The following is a 27,714-nucleotide window of genomic DNA, read 5'->3' as shown; positions in this document are numbered from 1 at the left end:
AAAGTAAAACACCAAACTTTATAAAGTTTGGCCGCTAAACACTGTTAAAGCAACTGGCAATTCAGCAGCACCGGACAGGAAAGAGCACAAGTGAGACAAAGTGAAGTGCAATTAATGCTCCAATAGCCAATGCTGAAACTGAGGGACTGGCCCAAAGGCTTGAACCTTGCAGGGAACAAGAACGGTCCCATGCAAACAAGTGTTGAACCCCAACACCTACCCTGACCGGAATCTGACTCAAACCCGCCCCCGACCAAGACACAAATGACCATCCGCTGAGCTAAAACTCAGCACCTGCCCCTCGATCCCCAGAGACACAAATGACCATTCACCCCCTCCCCCCACCACTGGGGCACAATCCCCCTCCCCCACGAAGCACAAATCAGTCCCCAAATGATCGACAACCCCAACCCGCGCGGGGGAAAGCTCTCCCTTGGCATTTCTCCCTCCCATCTGAAGCTTAAGTCAGAACCTGGCATTCCCCCCGCCACATTCCCTCCTCCTCTCACCCTCCCAATCCTTCCCTCCGCCCCTCTTCATGCACTACTCCCGTTCTCCCATCACTCTTCTCGCCCCTTCCCCCCCACCAACCTTTTCCCTTCTCCGCTCATCTCTCAGCCAACCCTTTTGTTGTCCTGTTGTCCAATTCCGCTTTCCTCTTCCCTTCCCCCCTCCAGCACTTTCCCCCTCTCCTCCCGTCGCTCCCCTCTGCCCTGTGCCTCTTCTCTCCCCTCCAACCCTGTCCCCCTCCTTCCTCCCATCCCTCCCCCCTGCTGTTCTCAGTCTCCCTCCCCCATCCTCATAACTTCTCTCTACACACTTACATGAAATTACACAGAATCTACAGCACCGAAACAGGCCATTCGGCCCAAATGGTCTATGCCAGTGTTCATACTCGGCACGAGCCTCCTCCCACCCTCATTACCTCTTCCCACCCTGACTCTGTATTCCTCTATCCCCTTCTCTCTCATGTAGGCATCAAGCCTCCCTTTTTATGTATCAATGCTCTCTGCTTCAGCCACTCCATTTTGCAGTGAGTTCCACATTCTCACCACACTGTGTAAAGAAATTGCTCCTAAATTCTGTATTTGATCTGTTAGTGACTATCTTATATTTATATCCCCTTGTCCTGGACTCACCCACAAGCGGAAAAAGTTTCTCCACATTCACCCTACCAAACCCTTCATAACTTTGAAGACATTCTATCAGGTCTCCTCTTAGTCTTCTCTTTTCCAGTCTACTTAAACAAGACAGACTGTATCCCAGCACCAGAACCAGACCAAGGAGATTACTTCAAGTTTCAAAAAGCCATGGATAAATAAAGTGGTTAGAAACAAACTAAACTTGAAGAGGGCTTACGGGGTCTACAGGTGTGATAGAAATAAGAGAATGGAAAGAGGTTACGAGAGGAACAAGGCCACAGCGGTTGTTGGCGCTGCTCTTTGTTTTCAAAGTGCCCAGGCCGGGGACATGGCATCAGGGGAACAGAATTGGGGGGGGGAAAGAGAGTGACACAGGACTAGGGGGTGGGAAAACCAGGACTGGAGAGTGGAGGTGGGGGAAGGGGATATAACTGGGAGAGCAGGAGGGAGACGAGGTCGGGAGAGGGCAGGAGGGAGACGAGGTCGGGAGAGGGCAGGAGGGAGACGAGGTCGGGAGAGGGCAGGAGGGAGACGAGGTCGGGAGAGGGCAGGAGGGAGACGAGGTCGGGAGGGAGACGAGGTCGGGAGAGGGCAGGAGGGAGACGAGGTCGGGAGAGGGCAGGAGGGAGACGAGGTCGGGAGAGGGCAGGAGGGAGACGAGGTCGGGAGAGGGCAGGCGGTAGATTTTGACTGGGGGGTGGGGTTTGAGGAGTTGGGCTCTGGGTGATCCGGGGAGGTTGCCCCGGGAGGGATAGTTAGGTGGACTCTGGTGGAGGCGATGCGGTGATGTAGGATACTTAAGTACTTGGGTGATGCGAGACGTGGCTCTATATAACTCGGGGTGGGGGTGTAGGTCATCGAAATGGGTTTCTATACTTTGCAGGGAGGTGCTTTCCAGACAGCCTGGGGAGGCAGGCTGCTGGTACTCTGGGGAGAGCTGGGTTCAGGGTGATTCGAGCTTCAAGTGCCCTGGGTGATGGTAAGGTGGGCTCGGAGTCTCCTGCGGGCGAGGGGGGGGGGGGGGGCGGCGGGAGGGGGAGCTAGGCTCCTGGGGTCATGGGAAGTACTGTCCATGATTACTGGGATCGGGCAGGGTCAGGGTCAGGTGTGCTGCAGGAGCGGAGGGAAGGAAGATGCGATCCCTGTGCCTGGGACGAGTGCAGACGTGCGTTTCGGTGTCCTGGCTGATTTCCACATGTACCCGACACTGACCATTCTTACAATACCTATGCAGTATGTAACGATGTACTCAATGGCTCAGAAATTCGGGTCCCAACGCGTGAGTACGCATGGGGTACTCACACGTGGGCCCAACGAAAGTGCCAGTTTCCTGCATGCACTGCGCATGCGCGGGAAACCGGCACTTCCATTCCCCTGAAAGAAGGGGTTCAGAAGTCGAACGCGTGCGCCGGAGAGGCAGCGCGTGCGCATCGAACTTACGTTTTTTTTCCAGGGTTCTCCGGGAGGGCAAGTCTCCAGCAGTTACACTTTTAAAAAGCAGTCGCAAGGCCTGCTTTTAACAAGGTAAGTGGCGAATGAATTAAAATTAAAACTTTTTTCCACAGGTTTATTATTTTTAAATACTTTAAAGAAAGGTAAGTTTATTTTTAGCCCCATTAGAAAATGTAATTCATTTTTTCAAAAATTTAAATTATTGTTTAAAAGTTATTTCATGTAATTTATAGTTATTTTAAAAATGTGATTTAAAAAAAAAATGTATTTGAAGTTTTAGTGATGTTTTGGGGCTTATAGTATTTATAGGTTTGACAGCTCTTCCTGTCAAACTTATGAATGAAGCATTCCCTGCTACCATTGGCTCTCCATGGCCCACGTGATCCCAGGGGATGCATCGAACTAACTGCGCCCCTGGGATACGCAAGCACTGCTCGCCGGCAGTTGGAGGAGGCCCAGGGTCGGAATCCCACACGGGCCCACAGCTCAACGGCCGGCGCGCTAGGTAAGTGCAGGTCGGGGGCTTGCACCCGCGGGAAGCCCCCGACCCGAATTTCTGGGCCAATGCGTGGCATGGGGCAGACCGATGAGAAATTAGAAAATTGCACACTTTTCTGTTACCATGTTTTGTACACAATGCTGATGTGTGTTAGTGTGTACTGCCTGTTTCCAGTATTGCTGCATTCACTGTCGTGTTTTAGTGGTCTAAATTTGTACTGATTACTCTAGTCAAGCTGTTCTCGTGCAATAATGTCACAGAATGCAGTGCACTTTCTCATGTCAGCTAATGTAGGGCAAAAAATGGGCGATTTGGAATAACAATTACTTGCCAAACTCTTAGCCTTATGTAATAAAGAATTCTGTGGAGCCATAACAAGGTTGGCTTATTGGATTTGGACAGCGGTTATGAAAAGCTTGAACTTTGCGCTTGATGTCAGAGATTGTCCAAACTCTCTCGTGAGAAACTATGTTTGTCCTCATTCCCAGATATTCACTGTTAAATAAACACTCCTTTCAGTGGAGAAGCAGTGACCTGAGATATTTAAGTACAGGAAACTCTCGATTTACCGGCACCTAAATAACCGGAAATCTCGGTTAACCGGCAAAATTCAGTAGTAGGTTCAGGTAAGTTTTACTTCATATTACTGGCCGTTCCTCGATCTGTGGCTGTGCAATCGGGTGTGGCTGCAGCTGTTGCTAAGCTAGAGACGCTTGGATCTTGTGGCCATTGTTCCTGCACCTGTTGCTAAGCAACAGGGAAGCCTGGGTTTGTTGCTGTATATGGAGCTCTCAGCTCTCGTACCTTTTAAAAAAAACTATAGCTCTCGGTAATCCGGACTTTTTGATAAACCGGCACCACGCCGGTCCCGTCGGTGCTGGATAAAAAAAAGAGTTTCCTGTACTTTGCTTCAGCATTTACAAAGAGAAGGATATTCGGGAGGAGGGAAATCCCGAATTGGTTAAAAGCCAGATAAGAGTTATTATAATAAATAATAGTTAAGCAAAAGAAGGACAAAGTGTAGGGATCCAATGGGATACATCCAAGGATCCCGAGCGAAATGGGGGTGGGAAAGAAACAGTGGAGGCCGTAGAAATTATATTTCGGGATTCTGCTGCGAGTGTAAACGTGCTGGAGGACTTGAAAGTGACTAATGCAATATCCATCTTCCAAAAGGTGAGACAGAGCTAAACCGGGTAATCACAGGTCAGGTAGTTTAGCATCTGTGGTAGGCAAATCTTTAATTAAAGATGAAATTACTAAATATCTAGATGAAGGGAAAATAATTAGAAGCAGCCAACACTGATTGCAGAAAGGAAATTTGCGCTCGACAAACCTGATTCCGTTCTATGAGGTGACAGATGTGGTGGATGGGGAAATGCAGCGGATGTGGTGTACCCGGACTTTCAGAAAGCCTTTGACAAGGTACCACACAGAAGACTATTGGAGAAGGTCAAGGGGTGTGGAATAATGGAAAATTAGATTAAAATTATTTAGAAGGGAGGAAACAGAGAGTAGGAGTTGAGGGCAGTGTCTGAGTGGTTGGAAGTGGGTAGAGGTGTCCCATAGAGTTCTGTTCTGTGATGACTTCTTTTTACTATGCACATCAATGATTTAGATACAGGGCTAGAGGGGTTGCAGAGGATATCAAAAATAGGAGGCATAGCTAATAATTCTGAAGACCAAAAGGAAATAGTAAGGAGATAAGATGGTGGAATGGGAAAATAAAGTGGCAGATACAATTCAATGTCAGTAAATGTGAGGTTGTACATTTCACTTTAAAAAAAAAAAAAAAGATTTTTACTGGGGGAAGGCTGTGTGACATGGAAGATCAGAGGGATGTGGGGGGGTTCACGTTCACAAGACATTAAAAGCAGCACCTCAAGTGGATAAGGCCATTAAAGAAAAGCTGATGGAATCTTACTGGGTTTTATAGCAAGAGGCATAGAATATAAAAGTGGAGATATAATGGTGAATCTATACAAAACCTTACTAAGACCACAGTTGGAGTTCCACATGTACTATTGGGCTCCACACTTTAGGAAAGTGTTGTGGGAGTGGAGAGGGTACAACACAGAGTCACTGGGATGCTGCCTGGTATGAAAAAATGCAAATACAAAGACTTGAACATTTGGGGCTGTTTTTACTGAATCATAGGAAATTAAGGGGTGATTTAACAGAAGTGTTTAACATTATGAAGAGATGGGACAGTGTAGACAGAAACAGACAGTCCAGTGACTGAGGGGTCTAGAATGAGGAGACATAGATAGAAGATGAAATGCAAGGGATTTAAGACAGAGAGGAGAAACATTTTTTAAATACACAAAGGGTCGAGGGACTGTGGAATGCATTACCATCTTTCAGATGAGACGTTAAATCAAGGCCCCGTCTGCCCTCTCGTGTGGATGTAAAAGATCCCAAGGCACTATTCGAATAGTACATGTGGAACTCCAACTGTGGTCTTAGTAAGGTTTTGTATAGATTCACCATTACATCTCCACTTTTATATTCTGTGCCTCTTGCTATAAAACTCAATTAAGATTCGAATAATGGCCAACCCCTCAACCAAAATCACTAAAATATCTGGTCATTTTTCTCTCTGCTCTTTGTGGAATCTTGCTGTGTGCAAACTGGCTGCTATGTTTTCCTTCATTGCAACATTTACTAGGGGATAATTTTAACTTTTGTCCTAGTGGAACAACCTACTGAAAGGGCCTCGGCAGTTGAAGGCACGGCCGCCAATGGTGGAGCAATTAAAATCAGGGTGCTCAAGAGGCCAGAATTGGAGGCGCGCAGATATCTGAGGGTTGTAGGGCTGGAGGAGATTAGAGTCAGGGAGAGGCGAGGCCATAGAGGGATTTGAACACAAGGATGAAAATTTTAACATCGAGGCATTGTTTAACCAGGAGCCAATGTAGGTCAGCGAGCAGAGGGGTGATGGGCGAATGGGACTTGATGAGTTAGGACACGGGCAGCTTTGGGAAAGGATTTGGCACAGTGGGATTCTATCCAATAGAAATGAATAGGAAGCAGTCTGGCCCATTGGGATAGAATACAATGGGAGGGAAGGGGAAGAGGTCCAGCCCATTGGGATTGAATACAATGGCAGTGAAGGTGCTTAAAGGCACTAAGACCACACTTGAGAGAGAACTATACAGAACGGGGGTGTCCAAGCCTCTGAGTCAGAAGGTTGTGGGTTCAAGTCCCACTCCAGAGACTTGAGCATAAAAAAAAAATCTAGGCTGTCACTCCAGTGCAGTGCTGAGGGAGCGCAGCACTATCGGAGGTGTTGTCTTTCGGATGAGACGTTAAACCGAGACCCCGTCCGCTCTCTTAGATGGACATAAAAGATCCCATGGCACTATTTCGAAGTACAGCAGGGGAGTTTGCCCCGGTGTCCTGGCCAATATTTATCCCTCAATCAACATAACAAAATAAACAGATTATCTGGTCATTGTCACATTGCTGTTTGTGGGAGCTTGCCGCGTACAGATTGGCTGCTGCATTTCCTACATTACAACAGCGACTACATTTCTAATGTACTTTATTGGCTGTAAAGCGCTTTGTAAAGCGGTGGTCGTGAAAGGCGCTATATAAATGCAAGTCTTTTTTTCCAACTTAAACTTGTAGTTTAATTGTGTCTGCAATGAGTCACTAAGCTACACACAACAGCTTCAGGAGTTTGTGCTGAAGTGGTATTGGTATTTAGGCAGGTAGTTTCCTGAACTGAATAACTAATCCTTCAATGGATTTCCAAGATGGAGGTTCCATCACTTCGTAGGAGAACCTCAAATTATAGGTTGAATATAAGGAACAATTCTTTGAACTCTGTTCAACTAATATTGGTACCACAGTGCAGGCAATACTGAAACTGTACCATCAAAAAAAGAACAGAATCACAAAGCTGAATCTTTTTGTTTGAGAACTTAAAAGTTGTACGGGTGACTGTGTAAAGTGAATTATGTTTCCCAGGATGTGTCCGTCTAGCTCAATAAAAAGCAAAAGGATTTATTCTCTTTGATCTCGTGGCCAGTAAAATCAAGAAAGTTTATACATGGATGAAGTTAATTTGGGGGGAAAGAATTCTTGGGGTGTTTGTTTAGCTCAAGGGGCTTTATCCTCGCCGGCCTTGGGACCAGTAACGGTACAATAAAATCCCTGTAACAAAAGCGGTTCAGTAGATACAGGTTGTTATTTTTTTAGCATGGGTTTTATTTAGTCGAATGTCGTTTTTTGAAATGATGCAGTAGATGTACTCACTATGATGGGGCCAATTGCCTGCAGTGCTTTTCAGTTGTAATAGTTTCAGGCATTCCCATCAAACACCTACGTTAGAGGGCTTTGGAAGGTCTTTAGATGTTGGGAGCTGAAAACGGCAGTGAAGATTGCAAGAAGGCCAAGCCAAAACAAAGGCAGCAAAAACAACGGGGGGGGGAAGGTTGTGTGACATGGAACCCTAATCAGTGCAAAACTAACTAAACTGTTCAACACGCCTATTGCATGAAAGCAGTCGTATCATCTGTAATCAAAAGTCAAAGTCAGAGCCTGGACCCAAATGTGTCTTCATGATACTTTGCACTTCAAACTCTGCCAAGTGCATATACAGGAAACTTTCGATTTACCGGCACCTAAATAACCGGAAATCTCGGTTAACCGGCAAAATTCAGGAGTAGGTTCAGGTAACTTTTATTATTTGCCTTCCTCCATCTGTTGCTGTGCAAGGGTGTGGCTGCAGCTGTTGCTAAGCTACAGAGACGCTTGGAACTTGTGGCCATTGTTCTGAACTTGTTGTTAAGCAACAGGGTTTGTTGCTTTATACGGAGCTCTCAGCTCCATATCTTTTACTATAGCTTTCGGTTATCCGGAATTTTTGATAAACCGGTACCACGTCGGTCCCGTCCGTGCCGGATAAAAAAAAGTTTCATGTAGGCTGTGAAATTGTCTGCTTCAAATTTATCAGTTACTTTTACTGTGATCATTTAAACTGAATGTTACTCTGGTGATAACTAGATATTTTAAAAAACTGCAGTTAACAGCTTGCATTTCTAGAGCACTAACATAATAAAACGTCCCAATGGTGCGTCACAGGAGTGTAATCTGAGACCGAGACAAAGGCGGCGACATTAGGGCAGGTGGCCAAAAGCTTGGTCAAAGAGGTAGGTTTTAAGGAGCGCCTTAAAAGGAGGAGAGGCAGAGAGGTTTAGTGAGGGAATTCCAGAGCTTAGGGTCCAGGGAGCGGAAGACACGGCCGCCAAGGGTGGGGCGAAGGGAGTCGGGTATGCACGAGAGGCCAGAATTGAAGGACCGCAGAGTTCTCGGAGGATTGTAGGACTGGAGGAGGTTGCAGAGAAGGGGAAGGGCGAGGCCATGGAGGGATTTGGACATGAGGATGAGACTTTTAAATTTGAGGTGTTGGTAATGCAGGTTAGCGAGCACAGGGGTGATGGGTGAAGACCAATCACTTCCAAAAATGAGTGCGGAAAAGAACTTTGAATTATCAGTAGACAGTAAATGACTTGCCAAGATCTTATATGTTTACTGTCAACAACAGCTTTTGTTTCTATAGCACCATTAACGTAATAAAAGATCCCAAGGCGCTTCACAGGAGTGTTATCAAACAAAAAATTTGACACCGAGCCATAAGGAAATGCTAGGACAGATGAGCAAATGCTTGGTCAAAAAGGTAGGTTTTAAGGAGCATCTTAAAAGGAGGAAAGAAGTGGAGAAGGGGAGGGGAGGGGTTTAGGGAGGGAATTCCAGAGCTTAGAGTCTAGGCAGCTGAAGGCACGGCCGCCAATGGTGGAGCATTTAAAATCAGGGATGTTCAAAAGTCCAGAATAGGTGGAGCGCAAAGGTCTAGGAGGATTATAGGGCTGGAGGAGATTAGAGAGAGAAGTAGGGGCGAGGTCAATAACTGTTTTTAGCAGCTCAAATGTTCAGGTTTGTTTTCAATCAAACTTTTTCAAGTGCGGTCAGAGGTAACATTTGCAGTGCTAGAAGTGTGATTAAAAGTCGTAGAGATACTTAACAACACTGCTTGATTTTTTTTTAATTCAAGGGAAGGTCAGGGAAGGAAGCAAGTGTTCCCGAAAGTAAGGGATCAACAGGTGATGTAGGAGTGTGCATGTTAGAACAATCATACATGGGATCCTAGTGGGAAGGGAGCTTGATCGACCAACTGGCCCTTTTCAGCTCTGGATTTTACATTCTTATGCACGACGCTCACTTTAACCCCTGCCTGTGATGGTTTCTCTAATCGAGTTAGCTTATGTAGGAGAACTCACAAGCCAAACAGCGCCACAGAAACCACCACCCAATTCGCCCGACTGAATTTTCAATTCAATCTTTCCTACAACTTTTCCACACGGGCCACGGACTGCTCACACAATGGACAGCATTGAAACGCCTACCACGTTTAAAGAAAGGCTTGCATTTATATAGCGCCTTTCACGAACACCGGACGTCTCAAAGCGCTTTACAGCCAATGAAGTACTTTTGGAGTGCAGTCACTGTTGTAAAACGCAGCAGCCAAATATGCGCACAGCAAGATCCCACAAACAGCAATGTGATCATCTGTTTTTGTTATGTTGGTTGAGGGATAAATATTGGCCAGGAAACTGGGGATAACGCCCCTGCTCTTCTCCGAAATAGTGCCATGGGATCTTTTATGTCCACCCGAGAGAGCGGACGGGGCCTCGGTTTAACATCTCATCCAAAAGACAGCACCTCCGACGGTGCAGCACTCCCTCAGTACTGCACTGGGAGTGTCGGCCTGCACTGTGTGCTCAAGTCCACGGAGTGGGACTTTGAATCCACAACCTCCTGACTCAGAGGCGAGTGTGCTACCCACTGAGCCACAGTTAAGTCTTATTAAAGGTAGCTGAACTTCAATCATTCGCCCCACGCAGGAGCCTCCTTATGAACCTCAGGCACCTCCATCCCTCGCACTGAGAGGAGAGTTTTCGAAGATACCCTTGGACTGCAGCCAGCCTCCATGACTCAGTATAGAACAGAAAACATTGACATGTTACAGAACACAGGGCTACTTCGAATTTAATCAATAATTAATCTAATCAATAATTAACCGTGCCTTGGAACTGCTAGAACAGTAGTTAGCCCTTTGGATTTCAACAATAACTTACATTTATATAGCGCATTTAACATAGCAAAACATCCCAAGGAGCGATGTCAATAAAAACTCTAACAAAGCACAAACTGTAGGTGCTCTGTTCCCAGGTTACAGTAACTTGGCCCCTCTGCTAACGTATACTTTAAATCCTGTTCCCACAGTGACCCACAGCACTCAACACTGAATCTACAATTATACAGCCACATTCAATTCCACTCTTAGAGACCTCGGTAGCAATATAAATTTTATTAAAAGAAATTTTTAGATGTTAATACAATCTACTATTAATTCAAGTTGCTTAATGTAAAGTCATCAGGTAATTCAAATTTATCAGCGCATCAAAGAGCTCTGAATGAGCAGTAGTGTGTATTTTTAAATTGCTTGCCCAGATCTTGTATGTTTACTGTCACACAAGGTCAGTGACTTGTTTTAGCAATTAATGTTGTGCCAGGTTTGTTTTTAATGGCAGCTATTTCACCGCCTCCCCAAGTGGCTCAGCAGGTAAACGCAGCCCATTTTGTGCTGCTGGTCCATGCAGCCCGCGAAAGGTCCCGGGTTCAAGTCCTGGTCAATGCCGGCTTACCTCAGTCAGGTTGGCAGAAAGGGGCCTTACAATTGGCATGGGGGCCCTTGAGTAATTAAAAAAACAACAGGCAGCAATCGATATCCTGCTCGAAAGCACACAGGCAGACGCCAGCAGCTGATCCTTTCTCAGCAGCCTTTCCCAACAACTCAGGGCAGTTGTAGCAGGCGGATGGATTGATTGCAGGGACGCATTTCAACTATTTTCCATCAACTGAAATGAATTCTCTGCAGCACTGATGGGAAGCTTGGAAAACCGGCTGAGCAGGAGGGGGTTCAGAGGCATTGCTACAGGGGAGCAATCTCCCATTTCAACCTTACAGATACATTCGTGTGCCAAACATGCCTTTAAAGGCCACTTGTTCGTCACTACCTCCCAGGTACAGCAACAAATGGCTGTGCACTCAAGGTGGCCGTCCCAATCCCTTGATAAAGTGGAAGGCTGCACAGGATTCCAAGTGGCGAAGGATCGCTCTGCATAACACAATGGCAGACCTTGGCGAGCATAGGAACAGGTGCAGGCCATTCAGCCCCTCCAAGCCATTCAGCTGGATCATTAGATAAGGGGCCGGCCATTTAGGACTGAGAGGAGGAGAAACTTCTTCACTCACGAGGGTTGTGAGTCTTCAGAATTCTCGACCCCAGAGGGCTGTGGAGGCTCAGTCGTCGAGTACAATCAAGATGGAGGGCGATAGATTTTTGGACACTAGGGGAAATCAAGGGATTTGAGGATAGTGCTGGCAAGTGGAGTTGAGGTAGAAGATCAGCCATGGCCTTGTTGAATGGCGGAGCAGGCTCGAGGGGCCGCATGGCTTAACTCTTGCTCCTATTCCTTATGATCTAATGGCTGATCATACCTTACCACCATTTACCTGCCTTAGCTCCATATCCCTTGATACCCAACAATAATCTACTGATCTCAGTCTTGAAAGCTCCAATTGTCCCCCAGCATCGACAGCCTTTTTGGTGGGTGTGAGGGGAAGTTACAGATTTCTACTACCCTGCGTGTGGAAAAGGTGCTTCCTGATTTCGCTCTTGAACGGCCTAGTTCTAATTCTAAGATTATGTCCCCTTGTTCTGGAGTCTCTGTATCTACCCTATTGAATCCTTTTAACATTTTAAACACTTTGATCAGATCATCCCTCGATCGCTTATACTCAAGGGAATGCCAAGTATTCTCAAGGGCAGGCCCTTTCCATTGTACCCTACACGTTGGGGCGGGGTGTGGGGGGGGGGGGGGTGGGGAAAGAGGGGGGGGTACGCTTACAAAACGAACCAACACGCTTTCCGCGGCACACACCTCTTAAACCACATGATTTCCTCTGGGTTGGAGATGGCATGCTCCCGGATCTTCCTCACCATTAGCGAACTCTTCTTCACCGCCACGTCATAGCGCTCGCTACGGGACAGGAAGTTCAGGTCTTCGTGCTGGAGCTCGGGATCATTGAGCGCGAGGGCTTCTAAAATATCACGAAAAAGAGCACAGTGAGACCGGCACATGAGAGATCGTCCAATCAGGCCCCCGCCCCAAACATACCCTTCGCCAAGCACAGGTGGCGACGGCTCAGTCTTAGAGTTCTGATCACTGGGTCGAGTTATATAAAGCGGGATTCAGCCAACGTTCCTCGAGTCAGGCAGATCCTTCATCCCCACTCCACATTCTTGACCAATCCCGAAGCTGCTCCCATGCTACAATTATTTCTATACTCCGACTGCACGCTTATAACCCAACCCCAATAAGCATAGCGTCCCCACCTACTCCTTGCAAATAAGAGTCTAAATGGGGTAGAGGTGCAAAGGGATCTAGAGGTACAGATACACAAATCATTCAAAAGTAGCAACGCAGGTTAACAAGGTCATAAAAGAGCAAACCAAGCACTGGCGTTCATTTCTAGTGGAATAGAATTCAAAAGTAGAGAAATTATGTTAAACTTATCTAGAACATCTAACCACACAGAGTACTGTGCAGAGTTCTGGTCTTCATATTATGAAAAGGATATGGCGGCACTGGAGAAGGTGCAAAAGAGATTTACCAGAATGATGCCAGAACTGAGATGTTATAACTATCAGAAAATACTGAACAGGCTGGGGCTCTTTACTTTAGAAAAGAGAAAGCTGAGGTGTGACCTGATGGAGGTCTTTAAAATGATGCAAGGGTTCGAGAGGGCAGACGTAGAGAAGAGAAGATGTTTCCACTTGTGGGCAGTCCAAAACTAGGGGCCATAAATAAATCCAATAATGAATTCAGGAGAAACTTCCTTACAGAGTGGTGAGAATGTGGAATGCGCTACCACATGGAGGGAAGAGGCGAATATCATAGGTGGATTTAAGGGGAAACTAGATAAACACATGAGGGAGAAAGGAATAGAAGGATATGTTGATAGGGTGAGATGAAGTAGGGTGGGAGGAGGCTGATGTGGAGCATAAACACTGACGTAGGGTGAATGGCCTGTTTGTGCTGTAAAATTCTATGCAATTTTACTCCTCCCTCTAGAGTGGAGCATGTGACAAGCACTAGTTTTTGACGCTGCATCGCTGAACACGGAGGAGATAGGGATTTCTAAAATCAAAGGTGTAGGGGAGAAAGAGAGGGGAAAATCCAGAAGACTCGCTGGTGAAGTGTCCACAAATGTCATGCTGAACGCCCCATGGAGCGCTGTTTCAACTCCGCCTTCCATCCCCACCCTAACCTCTCCGCCTTTGGCCTCCGACGCCATTGCACCACAAGCTCCAGGAACACCAGCTCATCTCTCTCACCAGGGCACGCCACAGCTCTCCGGCCCAAGCAGTTAATTTAGCGACTTCAGGCTGAGCTACAGAATTTGTTCATCCCAGTTTGGCATAAAAATAAAACAAAAAAGGTGACTCAACCGTGGCTAACAAGGGAAATTAGGGATAGCATAAGATCCAAGGAGAGGACATATAAATTGGCCAGAAAAAGCAATAATCCCGAGGATTGGGAGCAATTTAGGATTCAACAAAGGAGGACAAAGGGATTAATTAAGAAAGGGAAAATAGAATATGAGAGTAAGCTTGCAAGGAACATAAAAACTGACTGTAAAATCTTCTATAGATATGTGAAGAGAAAAAGATTGGTGAAGTCAAGCGTAGGTCCCTTGCAGTCAGAATCAGGGAATTTATAATGGGGAACAAAGAAATGGCAGACCAACTAAATACATACTTTGGTTCTGTCTTCACAAAGGAGGACACAAATAACCTCCCAGAGATGTCGGGGAACATAGGGTCTGATGAAAGGGTGGAACTGAAAGAAATCAGTATTTGTAGGGAAATGGTGTTAGGAAAATTGATGGGACTGAAGGCCGATAAATCCCCAGGGCCTGATAATCTACGTCCCAGGGTACTTAAGGAAGTGGCCCTAGAAATAGTAGATGCATTGCTGGTCATCTTCCAGAACTCGATAGACTCTGGAACAGTACCCATGGATTGGAGGGTAGCTAATGTTACCCCACTATTCAAAAAAGGTGGTAGAGAAAAAGCAGGGAATTATAGACTGGTAAGCCTGACATTGGTAGTGGGGAAAGTGCTAGAGTCCATTATAAAAGATGTAATAGCAGAGCACTTGGAAAGCAGTGACAGGATCGGACAAAGTCAACATGGATTTACAAAAGGTAAATCATGCTTGACTAATCTACTGGAATTTTTTGAGGATGTAACTGGTAAAATAGATAAGGGAGAACCAGTGGATGTGGTGTATTTGGACTTTCAGAAGGCTTTCGATAAGGTCCCACATAAGAGATTAGCGTGCAAAATTAATGCACATGGGATTGGAGGCAAGGTATTGACTTGGATAGAGAACTGGTTGGCGGACAGAAAGCAAAGAGTTGGAATAAACGGGTCGTTTTCCGAATGGCAGGTACTAGTGGGGTACCGCAAGGATTGGTCCTAGGACCCCAGCTGTTCACAATATATATTAATGATCTGGACGAGGGAATTGGATGTAATATCTCCAAATTTGCAGATGACACAAAGCTGGGTGGGAGGGTATGCTGTGAGGAGGATGTCGTGAAACTCCAGTACGATTTGGACAGGTTGGGTGATTGGGCAGAAACATGGCAAATGCACTATAATGTGGATAAATGTGAGGTTATCCACTTTGGTGGCAAAAACAGGAAGGCAGATTATTATTTGAATGGCAATAGATTGGGAGAAGGGGAAGTGCAAAGAGATCTGGGTGTTCTTGTGCACCAGTCGCTGAAGGTAAGCATGCAGGTGCAGCAGGCGGTTAAGAAGGCAAATGGTATGTTGATCTTCGTAGCAAGAGGGTTCGAGTACAGGAACAAGGATGTCTTGCTACAGTTGTACAGGGCCTTGGTGAGACCGCACCTTGAGTATTGTGTGCAGTCTTGGTCACCTTACCTGAGGAAGGACGTTCTTGCCATGGAAGGAGTGCAGCGAAGATTCACCAGGCTGATACCTGGGATGGCAGGAATGACGTATGAGGAGAGATTGTATCGATTGGGCTTATACTCGCTGGAGTTTAGAAGATTGAGAGGGGATCTCATCGGAACCTATAAAATTCTGTCAGGCCTGGACAGACTAGATGCAGGAAGGATGTTTCTGATGGCCGTGGAGTCCAGAACCAGGGGTCATAGTCTAAGGATAAGGGGTAAGCCATTTAGGACTGAAATGAGGAGGAATTTCTTCACCCAGAGAGTGGTGAACCTGTGGAATTCTCTGCCACAGAGGGCGGTGGAGGCCAGTTCATTAAATATATTCAAGAAAGAGTTGGATATATTTCTTAAAGCTAAAGGGATCAAGGGATTTGGGGAGAAGGCAGGGACAGGGTACTAAATTTGGATGATCAACCATGATCTCATTGAATGGCGGAGCAGGCTCAAAGGGCCGAATGGCCTACTCTTGCTCCTATCTTCTATGTTTCTTAGCCATCCCTGCAGTTTGTCTTCCTAAACGGTGGGTACGAGGAACTGGAGGTGGGCCCTGTTGGCATCCGGGGGGCGGGGGTGTTGTGGAAAATCTGTGCCCTAATATTTTTTTACTGAGTAGAGAGGGACCCACTATGTTTCACCATTGACCCTCTCTGCAGGGGGGGGGGGGGGTTGTGGAGAGGGTTAAACCTCTCCCAAGCCTCATACCATGGCTATCTTCACAACTTTGTTCCTTTACCGTCCTCCAACTGGCTCTCTAAGAGGATCCTGTACCTGTACCCTGCCGCACAGCTTCCCATAACCCCCCCCCCCCACAACCTCCGCCTTTCACCCTTTGCCCCTCAACCTCGCCCCTTCACCCCTCACCCTCTGCCCTTCACCCGCTGCCCTTCACCCCCTCACCCGCTGCCCTTCACCCCCTCGCCCTCTGCCTTTCACCCCCTCACCCGCTGCCCTTCACCCCCTCGCCCTCTGCCTTTCACCCCCTCACCCTCTGCCTCTCACCCTCTGCCCCTCACCCCTCCTGCCGTTCCTAGGCTGCCCGGGTCGGCGGTTCTGACAGTCGGTCGGGCGCCGCCTCACGGGCTCTGATTCTCAGCCCGTGCTCTCACCGATCTCCCTGCGCCGCCGGGTTTTCTCGGCGCCTCCATCCAGGATGTAAGTGAGGGCCTCGGTGTGGAAAGTGGCCGACTCGCGCTCTCGGCACAGATCCGGGTTCATGGCTGCGGCACTGAGGCTAGCGGCACCCGGCAGACACCGCGACCGAGAGTGGGGCCCACCGCACCACTTAAAGTGGCAATGTCCACCCTGGAGAGGGTGGGGCCCACTGCACCACTTAAAATGGCAATGTCCGCCCTGGAGAGGGTGGGGCCCACTGCACCACTTAAAGTGGCAATGTCCGCAACGGAGAGGGTGGGGCCCACCGCACCACTTAAAGTGGCAATATCTGCCCTGGAGAGAGTGGGGCCCACTGCACCACTTAAAGTGGCAATGTCCACCCCAGAGAGCGTGGGACCCACTGCACCACTTAAAGTGGCAATGTCTGCCCTGGAGAGGGTGGGGCCCACCGCACCACTTAAAGTGGCAACATCCGCCCCGGAGAGGGTGGGGACCACTGCACCACTTAAAGCAGCAACGTCCGCCCCAGAGAGGGTGGGGTCCACCGCACCACTTAAAGTGGCAACGTCTGCCCCGGAGAGGGTGGGGTCCACCGCACCACTTAAAGTGGCAATGTCCGCCCCGGAGAGGGTGGGGATGGCTACAATACTTAAAGTGTGGTCTCACCAAGGCACTGTACAACTGCAGCAAGACATCCTTGTTCCTGTACTCGAACCCTTGCTGTACCTGCCCTGGGAGTGTTTGATGGGGCAGTGTAGAGGGAGCTTTACTCTGTATCTAACCCGTGCTGTACCTGCCCTGGGAGTGTTTGATGGGACAGTGTAGAGGGAGCTTTACTCTGTATCTAACCCGTGCTGTACCTGCCCTGGGAGTGTTTGATGGGACAGTGTGGAGGGAGCTTTACTCTGTATCTAACCCGTGTTGTACCCGCCCTGAGAGTGTTTGATGGGACAGTGTAGAGGGAGCTTTACGCTGTACCTCACCCGTGCTGTACCTGCCCTGGGAGTGTTTGATCGGACAGTGTACAGGGAACTTTACTGTGTCGGGAGCGGTGAGCGTGGCGGTTCAGTGAGTACTTAAACTCACTTTCGCGGGCTTTTTTGCAGAGGCTTACCAATCTCGCAGACCAGCGGCAGCGTTCCAGAGCCACATCACGATCCAAAAAGTGACGCGGGCAAGAGGAAGCAGCTGACTGGGTGAATACGGCCAGGTGAGTATTTATACAACTCTATAGTTTGACAGTTAAGGTTAATAGTTTATAAAGTTTAGAAGGTCTTAATTTTGTGGTTATGGTTTCTGAGGTCTCTGTTGTGTAGCGGGGAGTGCTAGTAAACAAGGGCCGTGGAGTATATCATTTAATTGTAGTGCAATTGGTGGTATTGATTTGATTTAATTTAATTTGAATTAATTAAAGGGTAAGTCATGACAGCTTAGGGACTTAAGGCTAAAGGGATCAAGGGATATGGGGAGAAGGCAGGGACAGGGTACTGAATTTGGATGATCAGCCATGATCTCATTGAATGGCGGAGTAGGCTCGAGGGGCCGAATGGCCTACTCCTGCTCCTATCTTCTATGTTTCTAGCACAGCTCGGCCCCGTGGCATGCTCCTCCTGCACTATGTGGGAAATCAGGGCCACTTCCTGTGTCCCTGACGACCATGTGTGCGGGAAGTGTATCCAGCTGCAGCTGCTGGCAGACCGCATTGTGGTGCTGGAGCTACGAATGGATACATACTGGAGCATTCGCGATGCTGAGGATGTCGTGGATATCACGTTTAATCAGTTGGTCACACCGCAGGTAAAGGCTGCACAGGCAGGAAGGGAATGGGTGACCGCCAGGCAGAGTAGTAGGCACAGGCAGGTAGTGCAGGGGTCCCCTGTGGCCATCCCCCTCTCAAACAGATATACCGCTTTGGATATTGTTGAGGAGGATGGCTTATCGGGGGAAGGCAGCAGCAACCATCTTCCTGACACCAAGGGGGTTCTGCTACACAGGACGGGAGGAAAAAGAGCAGGAGAGCTGTAGTGATAGGGGATTCTATTGTAAGGGGAATAGATAGGCGTTTCTGCAGCCGCAAACGAGACTCCAGGATGGAATGTTGCCTCCCTGGTGCAAGGGTCAAGGATGTCTCAGTGACACTGCAGGGCATTCTGGAGGGAGAGGGTGAACAGCCAGTTGTCATGGTGCATATAGGTACCAACGATATAGGTAAAAAACAGGATGAGGTCCTAAAAGCTGAATATAGGGTGTTAGGAGGTAAATTTAAAAATAGGACCTCAAAGGTAGTAATCTCAGGATTGCTACCAGTGCCACGTGCTAGTCAGAGTAGAAATAGAAGGATATTTCAGATGAATATGTGGCTAGAAGAATGGTGCGAGAGGGAGGGATTCAAATTCCTGGGACATTGGAACCGGTTCTAGGGGAGGTGAAACCAGTACAAACTGGACGGTTTGCACCTGGGCAGGACCGGGACCAATGTCCCAGGGGAAGTGTTTGCTAGTGCTGTTGGGGAGGGTTTAAACTAAAATGGCAGGGGGTTGGGAACCTGTGCAGGGAGACAGAGGAAAGGGAAGCAAGGATAGAAGCAAAAGACAGGAAGGAGAAAAGCAAAAGTGGAAGTCAGAGAAATCAAAGGTATAAATCAAACATGGTCGCAGTGAACAATAATTCTAAAAGGTGTAAGAGTGTTAAAAAAACAAGCCTGAAGGCTTTGTGTCTTAATGCGAGGAGCATTCATAATAAGGTGGATGAATTAGCTGCGCAAATAGATATAAACGGATATGATACAATTGGGATTACGGTGACATGGCTCCAGTGTGACCAAGGCTGGGAATTCAACATCCAGGGGTATTCAATATTCAGGAAGGACAGGCAAAAAGGAAAAGGAGGTGGGGTAGCATTGCTGGTTAAAGAGGACATTAACACAATAGTAAGGAAAGATATTAGCTCTGATGATGTGGAATCTGTATGGGTAGAGCTGAGAAATACCAAGGGCTGAAAACGTTAGTGGGAGTTGTATACAGACCCCCAAACAGTAATGCTGAGGTTGGGGAATGCATTAAACGGGAAATTAGAGATGCGTGCAATAAGGGCACAGCAATTATCATGGATGACTTTAATCTACATATAGATTGGGCTAACCAAATTAGTAACAATACTGTGGAAGAGGAATTCCTAGAGTGTGTACGGGATGGTTTCCTGGACCAATATGCCGAAGAACCAACTAGAGATCAGGCCATCTTAGACTGGGTACTATGTAATGAGAAAGGATTAATTAGCAATCTTGTTGTGCGAGGCCCCTTGGGGAGGAGTGACCATAATATGATAGAATTCTTCATTAAGATGGAGAGTGAAGTAGTAGTTGGCTCAGAGACTAGGGTACTGAATTTAAATAAAGGAAACTACGATGGTATGAGGCGCGAGTTGGCTAGGATGGATTGGGGAATGTTACTTAAAGGGTTGACAGTGGACAGGCAATGGCAAACATTTAAAGATCGCATGGGTGAACTACAGAATTTGTTCATCCTTGTTTGTCATAAAAATAAAACAACAAAGGTGACTCAGCTGTGGCTAACAAGGGAAATTAGGGATAGTATAAGATCCAAGGAGAGGACATATAAATTGGCCAGAAAAAGCAGCAAACCAGAGGATTGGGAGCAGTTTAGGATTCAGCAAAGGAGGACAAAGGGATTAATTAAGAGGGGGAAAATAGAGTATGAGAGTAAGCTTTCAGGGAACATAAAAACTGACTGTAAAAGCTTCTATAGATGTGTGAAGAGAAAAAGATTGGTGAAGTCAAGCGTAGGTCCCTTGCAGTCAGAATCAGGGGAATTTATAATGGGGAACAAAGAAATGGCAGACCAATTAAATACATACTTTGGTTCTGTCTTCACAAAGGAGGACACAAATAACCTCCCAGAGATGTCGGGGAACATATGGTCTAATGAGAGGGAGGAACTGAATGAAATCAGTATTTGTAGGGAAATGGTGTTAGGGAAATTGATGGGATTGAAGGCCAATAAATCCCCAGGGCCTGATAATCTACATCCTAGGGTACTTAAGGAAGTGGCCCGAGAAATAGTAGATGCATTGCTGGTCATCTTCCAAAATTCTATAGACTCTGGAACAGTTCCCATGCATTCAAGGGTAGCTAATGTTACCCCACTATTTTAAAAAGGTGGTAGAGAGAAAACGGGGAATTATAGACTGGTAAGCCTGACATCGGTAGTGGGGAAAATGCTAGAGTCCATTATAAAAGATGTAATAGCAGAGCACTTGGAAAACAGTGACAGGATTGGACAAAGTCAACATGGATTTACAAAAGGTAAATCATGCTTGACTAATCTACTGGAATTTTTTGAGGATGTAACTGGTAGAGTAGATAAGGGAGAACCAGTGGATGTGGTGTATTTGGACTTTCAGAAGGCTTTCGATAAGGTCCCGCATAAGAGACTAGCATGCAAAGTTAAAGCACATGGGATTGGGGGTAAGGTACTGACTTGGATAGAGTGCGGCATCGGCAGCGGGTGGAGGCAGAGCTGAGCGGCAGAGCGACTACAAGCGGCCCCAGAGGCTCAGGTAGGCCCCAGTGCGGCATCGGCAGCGGGTGGAGGCGGAGCTGAGCGGCAGAGCGACTACAAGAGGCCCCAGAGGCTCAGGTAGGCCCCAGTGCGGCATCGGCAGCGGGTGGAGGCGGAGCTGAGCGGCAGAGCGACTACAAGAGGCCCCAGAGGCTCAGGTAGGCCCCAGTGCGGCATCGGCAGCGGGTGGAGGCGGAGCTGAGCGGCAGAGCGACTACAAGAGGCCCCAGAGGCTCAGGTAGGCCCCAGTGCGGCATCGGCAGCGGGTGGAGGCGGAGCTGAGCGGCAGAGCGACTACAAGAGGCCCCAGAGGCTCAGGTAGGCGTACCAATCTCCAATCTCAGGGAAGGAGAGAGGTCAAAAGTATTCAAGGTGTGACGTCACCACAAAGCGGGTAAGTGATTGGTTGGTAAGTATTTCTCCCTTTTTAAGCTTAAATCTCCTTGGTTTATAGTTTCTAAGGTGTGATATTCACCATCTAGAATCGAGGCAGAGGGTATTTAAGAATAATATTAATAAATTTAATTAATTACATAGAATGGGAGATCAGGCGATGTGTTGCTGCTGCAATATGTGGCAGCTGGTGGACACCATTGATGCTCACGGTGATCACATTTGCAGTAAGTGTTGGCTGCTCGAGGAATTCCGGCTCCGTGTTGAAGAGCTGGAGTCCGAGCTTCAAATACTGAGACACATCAGGGAGGGGGAGAGTTACCTGGACTCTGTGTATCAGGAGGTAGTCACACCAATTAGATTAATTAATTCAGATGTAGTCCGTGGCCAGGGTCAGGATGGTGTGACTAGAAGTGAGGCAGGTACGGGGATCCAGGAGGTAGTGTTGGAGGAGCCGCAGCCCTTGCACTTGTCCAACAGGTTCGAGGCTCTTACTCCCTGTGAGGATGGGAACAGGGACTGCGGGGAGGATGAGCAACCTGGCCACAGCACCGTGGAGCGGGGGGCCATTCAAGTGGGGGGAGTTAAAAGAAATGTTGTAGTGGTAGGGGATAGTATCGTTAGGGGGATAGATAGAGTTCTCTGCAGCCGAGAGCGAGAGTCCCGAAGGCTGTGTTGCCTGCCCAGTGCCAGGGTTAAGGACATCTCCTCTGGACTGGAGAGAAACTTGGAGTGGGAGGGGGAGGATCCAGTTGTCGTGGTCCATGTTGGTACCAACGACATAGATAGGACAAGGAAGGAGGTTCTGCTGAGGGAGTTTGAGCAGCTAGGGGCCAAATTAAAAAGCAGAACCACAAGGGTAATAATCCTGAGCCACGAGCGAATTTGGCTTGGACAAATAAAATTAGAGATTTAAATGCGTGGCTCAAAGACTGGTGTGGGAGAAATGGGTTTTGCTTCCTGGGACACTGGCACCAGTACTGGGGCAGGAGGGAGCTGTTCCGTTGGGACGGGCTTCACTTGGCCAGTGCTGGGACTAGAGTCCTGGCGGATCATATAACTAGGGCTGTAGAGAGGGCTTTAAACTAACTAGTGGGGGGGAGGTTCCTAGAGAGCAAATAATACAAATGACAACAGAGAAGGTCATAGACTTAGGTAGCAGTGGGGAAATTAAAAACCAGAGCATGTCAGGAAGCGGCAGAAGGTATGGAGTAAAAGGTAAAGTAATAAAAAGGGCAAAAGCAGGAACTAAGTGTCACAAAATATCTTTGAAAGTTCTCTATCTGAATGCACGTAGCATTCGTAACAAAATAGATGAGTTAATGGCACAAATAACTACATATGGGTATGATCTTGTGGCCATTACAGAAACATGGCTGTAGGGTGACAATGCCTGGGAATTAAACATACCAGGTTATTTAACGATCAGGAACGACAGGCAGGAAGGAAGGGGAGGTGGGGTGGCTATGTTAATAAAGGAAGGAATCACTGTAATACAGAGAAATGATATTGGGTCAAAAGATCAGGACAATGAAACAGTTTGGGTGGAGGTAAGGAATAATAAGGGGAAAAAAACACTAGTGTGCGTAGTCTATAGGCCTCCGAACTGTGGCAACTCTGTTGGACGGAGTATCAATCAGGAAATAGTTGAGGCTTGTAATAAGGGAACATCTATAATTATGGGGGATTTTAACTATCATATTAATTGGACAAATCAAATTGGGCAGGGCTGCCTTGAGGATGAGTTCATTGAGTGTATTAGGGATGGGTTTCTTGAGCAGTATGTAACTGAACCGACCAGGGGCAGGCAACCTTAGATCTGGTCCTGTGTAACGAGACAGGATTAATTAAAAATGTCCTAGTAAAGGATCCCCTTGGAATGAGTGACCATAACATGGTTGAATTCCATATTCAATTAGAGGGTGAGAAGGTTGGATCTCAAACAAGCGTGCTAAGCTTGAATAAAGGAGACTATGAAGGTATGAGAGCGGAATTGAGTAGAGTGGACTGGGAAAATAGATTAAAGGGTAAGACGATACATGATCAGTGGTGTACATTTAAGGAGTTATTTTACAACTTCCAAAAAGTATATATTCCACTGAGAAGAAAAGGGTGTAAAAGAAGAGACAGCCATCCGTGGCTAAGTAAAGAAATTAAGGATAGTATTCGACTAAAAACAAGGGCATATAAGGTAGCCAAATCTAGTGGGAGGATAGAGGATTGGGAAAACTTTAAAAGACAGCAAAAAATAACAAAAAGATTGATTAAGAAAGGGAAGATAGATTATGAAAGTAAATTAGCAAAAAATATAAAAACAGATAGTAAGAGTTTTTATAGTTATATAAAAAGAAAAAGGGTGGCTAAAGTAAATGTTGGTCCCTTAGAGGATGAGACCGGGAAATTAATGGTGGGAAATATGGAGATGGCAAAAACACTGAATGAATATTTTACATCAGTCTTTACAGTAGAAGACACTAAGAATATCCCAACACTGGACAAACAGGGGGCTAAAGGGGGGGAGGAGCTAAACACGATCAAAATCACTAAGGAAGTGGTACTCGGTAAAATAATGGGACTCAAGGCGGATAAATCACCTGGACCTGATGGCTTACATCCTAGGGTCTTGAGGGAAGTGGCGGTAGGGATTGTGGATGCATTGGTAATAATTTTCCAAAACTCCCTGGACTCGGCAATGGTCCCGGCAGACTGGAAAACTGCTAATGTAACACTCTTATTTAAAAAGGGCAGTAGACAGAAGGCTGGAAATTATAGACCGGCTAGCCTAACATCTGTGGTAGGTAAAATTTTGGAGTCCATTATTAAGGAGACAGTAACAGAACATTTGGATAATCATAATTTAATAGGACAAAGTCAGCATGGTTTTATGAAGGGGAAGTCATGTTTGACAAATTTGCTGGAGTTCTTTGAGGAAGTAACATATAGGGTGGATAAAGGGGAACCAGTGGACGTAGTGTATTTAGACTTCCAAAAGGCATTTGACAAGGTGCCACACAAAAGATTATTGCTTAAGATAAAAAATCACGGGATTGGGGGTAATATTCTGGCATGGATAGAGGATTGGCTATCTAACAGAAGGCAGAGAGTTGGGATAAATGGTTCATTCTCAGACTGGCAATCAGTAACTAGTGGTGTTCCGCAGGGGTCAGTGCTGGGTCCCCAACTCTTTACAATCTATATTAACGATTTGGAGGAGGGGACCGAGTGTAACATATCAAAGTTTGCAGATGATACTAAGATGGGGGGGAAAGTAGTGAGTGAGGAGGACATAAAAAACCTGCAAGGGGACATAGACAGGCTAAGTAAGTGGGCAGAGATTTGGCAGATGGAATACAATACTGGAAAGTGTGAGGTTATGCACTTTGGCAGGAAAAATCGTAGAGCAAGTTATTATCTTAATGGCAAGAAACTGGAAAGTACTGAAGTACAAAGGGATCTGGGGGTCCTGGTGCACGAAACTCAAAAGGTTAGTATGCAGGTGCAGCAAGTGATTAAGAAGGCCAATGGAATGTTGGCTTTCATTGCTAGGGGGATAGAATATAAAAATAGGGAGGTATTGCTTCAGTTGTACAAGGTATTGGTGAGACCGCACCTGGAATACTGCGTACAGTTTTGGTGTCCATACTTAAGAAAGGACATACTTGCTCTCGAGTCAGTACAAAGAAGGTTCACTCGGTTAATCCCGGAGATGAGGGGTGTGGTAAACCACTGTAGTTCACTGTGTTCACTGTTGTTGTTGTTGTCGTTCACTCTTGTTTCACTGTTGTGCCTGACTATGCCTCAGCTGACTCCGCCCCTGGGCTACCGAGTATAAGAGCGGCCGCATGGCAGCTCCTGGCATTCGGTCGTCCACTAGAGGCATAGTCCTGATCTGTCTGAAGTGCAATTCAGTAGTTAATAAAAGCCTGTCGTTCTGAACTCTGCTCAGCCTTTTATTAGAATTGATAGCGCATCAATTTTATTAACTACTGAAAAAAAAAAAAAAACGATGCTGCAGATTCTTAAGATCAAGTGCCTGGAACTCGACCCGCAAGAACCGGACTCGACTGCTAAGTTCTCGCATTGGCTGCACTGTTTTGAGTCCTTTCTGACTGCATCCGGCGAGACCGTCGCCGCCGATGCCGACAAGCTCAGGGTGCTGAACTCTAAAGTAAACCACCGAGCTTTTGCCCTTATCCGGGATGCTACGAGCTACCAGGGGGCTATCGACATCTTGAAGGAGCAATACGCACGCCCGGTCAACTATGTTTACGCAAGACATCTCCTGGGGTCTCGCAAACAACAGCCTGGGGAACCCACAGAAGCATACATACGGGCGCTGAAGGAACTCGGCCGAGCCTGCGAATGCAAGCAAGTAACAGCCACGGAACATACGGAGGAGCTCATCCGGGACGCCCTCGTGGCGGACCTCAGGTCCACTCACACACGGCAGCGACTGCTGGAAAGTAGCGAGCTCGACCTGAAGAAGGCGATTTCACTCACCCTCTCGTTGGACGTAGCCCACCGGAACATGGAGGCCTACTCCCCGGACCGCACGGCCGCCTCATGGATGCCGCAGCCGCCGCCACCTTGGGACACGGCGCCGCCACGGGCCCTGGCCTCAACTGCTGCAGCGATGTCCCGCCCGAGCCAGAAATGTTATTTCTGTGGCCAAACCAAACACCCCAGGGCGCGCTGCCCTGCGAAAAACGCGGTCTGCTCTGCCTGCGGTAAGAAGTGTCGAAGTCTCGACTCCCTAGTAAGACTCTTAAACACAAAGTATCGTTAAAGACAGGCTTTATTTGCTTGCAAGGGAAGAGTTGTGTAGACAAGGGCTACATCAGACCTCTTCAAAGTAATACAGAAATTGTAACATATTTATACAGTAAAAAGCAAAACAGGCTTTCTATGCCACATGACATAGTATTGAATCATAACTGATTACAAAGGCACAGACCTTGCGAATTATTGAAACAACGTATTCCGGGCTGCGTTAGAATAACGAACGGAAATACCTTGGGATAAGATTAACTAATCCTTTATTATGGGATCTCTCTGTTCCCTCTGTTCTCTCACTGTACCAACTGGACCCGTGGGCCGATATTTACCTTATCATGTCCTTGGCTGTTTGTTTGGTAACTGAGGCTCCTTGTTAAGCTTGTCACAGATAAGGAGTATGTATGTCTCATCCCCTTGCCTTTAGTGGATCATGCTGTCGGCCATTTGAGTTTTTATTCTATGCCTAGGAAGCCATTTTGTGTCTACGTGAGAAACTGTACTTCCACATTCTTCCCTTTTGTCCTTACTAGGACAACATAACTGAAATTAACCTCTTCTTATCGGTCCTCGTACTAAATTTAGATTTTAGCCAAGGATACCGACTTCTTTTCCGTTTGGAACCATCCCCGGGATTTACCTGTATTGATGGTTGACCTTGTTTAAGATCGTCTTTCTTCTCTGTCTATTCTTAGTGTTTGGGCGTGTGTTTTTGTGGGGTTTAATTATGTTTGATTTGATTTCAGGTTTATGTCTTTGTATTTCTGCAGCTTATATTAGCCTGCAGTGTTCTAATTTCCCTGCAGCTTATATTAGCCTGCAGTTCTAGTGCCACTATGCACTTTCTAAAAGACAGGGAACAGCAGCTTATAGAGGAGGACTAATTCATGGCCCACACAGTTTATAACTAACCTGTGGGGTTCTCCTAAGCACAAGTGCTTCTATGTAAGCCCCCAAAGTGCGGACCAAGTGATATACAAAGTCGACGACACTGGCTTGTTGTTGAAGGGAGTCTTCTCTCTTTTTCCTAGCCTGCAGTTCCCATTTGAAATGGAAAATGTGTTTTGCAGAAAGAGGAGAGCATGTGGAATATATATATATATGTATATATTTGTCTAAGTTTTCTAATCCCTATAATTGTATTTTATTCAATCGTTTCAGTTCCTCATCCAGGGGACCATTCTTTTCCTCTACTGACCTTACTTCTCTCTGTATCATCATATTCATCGTAGGCAAGACTGCCTTGCCCAACCTATTGCAACAACACTTAATCGTTGTGACAAACAGAGCAATGCATACAATCAGGGCTATCACTATTACCAGTCCATGCAATAATATTTGTCCTACTGATCCCAGCCATCCTCCCAATATCCAGTCAGCCCAGCCTTGGTTCTTTGGGTTTTCATACTGACTTACTGCGTCTAGCATATTCATAAGACATGTACAAAAAAGTATTCACGTGTAATTCTCGTTTCTTTCGGGATCTTTCCCCATCTCCTTGGCATATTAGGCTCAGTAGTCCGATTAGTATACAAAATATAAGTAACGTCTTCATTGTTAGAGTCTTTCAAAATTCAATTGTCTCTATTCGGTGCCTTGTTGCAGTGGGATGCGTGAATCCAGGAAGATCTTTCCTTGA

At 46.8% G+C, this 27,714-nt stretch overlaps 1 protein-coding gene across 5 annotated transcripts in view; it reads right to left on the bottom strand.

The window, feature by feature from the left end:
* acox1 (acyl-CoA oxidase 1, palmitoyl) overlaps positions 1-16,486 on the bottom strand; it is a 71,864-nt gene extending 55,378 nt beyond the window's left edge. For 3 of the 5 annotated variants that reach the window (XM_085963286.1, XM_085963285.1, XM_085963287.1), the window contains exons 1-2: positions 16,323-16,486; positions 12,105-12,264 (exon numbers count right to left, since the gene is read on the bottom strand). In XM_085963286.1, coding sequence (XP_085819412.1) covers positions 12,105-12,264; positions 16,323-16,431 — 269 coding nt within the window. In that variant the 5' untranslated portion in view covers positions 16,432-16,486. Of the gene's footprint in view, positions 1-12,104; positions 12,265-15,181; positions 15,991-16,322 lie in introns of those variants that run through there. The other 2 variants (XM_085963289.1, XM_085963288.1) reach the window with 2 other exon arrangements.
* Between the last annotated feature and the right edge of the window lie 11,228 nt (positions 16,487-27,714).

The sequence above is a fragment of the Somniosus microcephalus genome, chromosome 21 (assembly GCF_052327205.1).
Source record: "Somniosus microcephalus isolate GS21.2 chromosome 21, FLI_Smic_1.0, whole genome shotgun sequence".
NCBI lineage: Eukaryota > Metazoa > Chordata > Chondrichthyes > Squaliformes > Somniosidae > Somniosus > Somniosus microcephalus.
The sequence above is the reverse complement of the archived record's forward strand: the minus strand, read 5'-3'. Positions and strand labels throughout refer to the sequence as shown.